We start from the raw sequence: 1,084 nt of genomic DNA, 5'->3' as shown, positions 1-1,084 counted from the left end.
AAATTTAAAAAAATAAAAAAATAACAAAAATAACAAAAATAAATCCAGACCGTTCTTGCTAAGATCTCTGACGTCTGCTTCCTCGTCGGGAACTGACCTGTGCTCCGGAAGTGGCGTTTCTGTCTCGCCACAGAGCTCTGAGCATCATGGAGTTGAAACATAGCAACGTCAGGAAGGGCAGGACAAACGTGACGGCGGGGTTGATCCATTTGTAGTAGACCTCGTTGTAGAAGCGGCCTTGGCCAAAGTCAGTTCTGGGGAGGTCATCGTAAACAACGTCATTCATCACCACGAGCCTACTTTCCCGTTTGAGAATCTGCAACGTTCAGAATCGGCTCTGACGAACATGAAAGATTCTAGGCTACGGAAACAGCGGTGAAAATAAAAAAAGTTAGTACACAATGAATGTACACAATTGTGTACTTACTTATTAAAAAAAAAAGTAAAATAGTAAGTAAGTACACAATGAATATTATGCTATAGTTTCGTTTTTAGTACAGTACAGAGAAACACGTCGACACAGAAACGGTCGGTTAGTGTAAGGGCAGAAAGACATACAGACAGACTGACTGACTGACTGACTGACTGACTGAATGACTGATTGACAGACAGACAGACAGACAGAACGAAAGACAGACAGACAGAACGAAAGACAGACAGACAGACAGACAGACAGACAGACAGACAGACAGACTGACTGACTGACTGACTGAATGAATGACTGATTGACAGACAGACAGACAGACAGACAGACAGACAGACGGACAGACAGACAGACAGACAGAACAAAAGACAGACAGACAGAAAGACAGGCAGACAGACAGACAGACAGACAGACAGACAGACAGACAGACAGACAAGAAGAATAACAATTTATCACCGGCCTGTTCCAAGCACTCACAAGGTGTACAACAAAAATGTGCTTGAGATGAATAGACCTTGTAAAAGTTGGAAGTATATCAATAGTGAGGCTATATTTGAATAAAGCGTGACCAATCTCTGCCTTTTTTGTTTCTGAGTACCTTTCTTATCACACACACACACACACACACACACACACACACACACACACACACACAAAAAA

At 42.3% G+C, this 1,084-nt stretch overlaps 1 protein-coding gene across 1 annotated transcript in view; it reads right to left on the bottom strand.

The window, feature by feature from the left end:
* The window catches only part of LOC101857480 (FMRFamide receptor), a gene marked incomplete in the record, with an annotated part of 45,372 nt that overhangs the window by 6,530 nt on the left and 37,758 nt on the right, over positions 1–1,084 (bottom strand). Inside the window, 1 exon segment of the mRNA XM_035969119.1 lies at positions 98–254. Coding sequence (XP_035825012.1) covers positions 98–254 — 157 coding nt within the window.

This window comes from Aplysia californica, unplaced genomic scaffold (genome assembly GCF_000002075.1).
Source record: "Aplysia californica isolate F4 #8 unplaced genomic scaffold, AplCal3.0 scaffold00117, whole genome shotgun sequence".
In the NCBI taxonomy this organism is placed as follows: domain Eukaryota; kingdom Metazoa; phylum Mollusca; class Gastropoda; order Aplysiida; family Aplysiidae; genus Aplysia; species Aplysia californica.
Note: the sequence above shows the minus strand (reverse complement) of the source record. Positions and strands in the feature narration are given on the sequence as shown.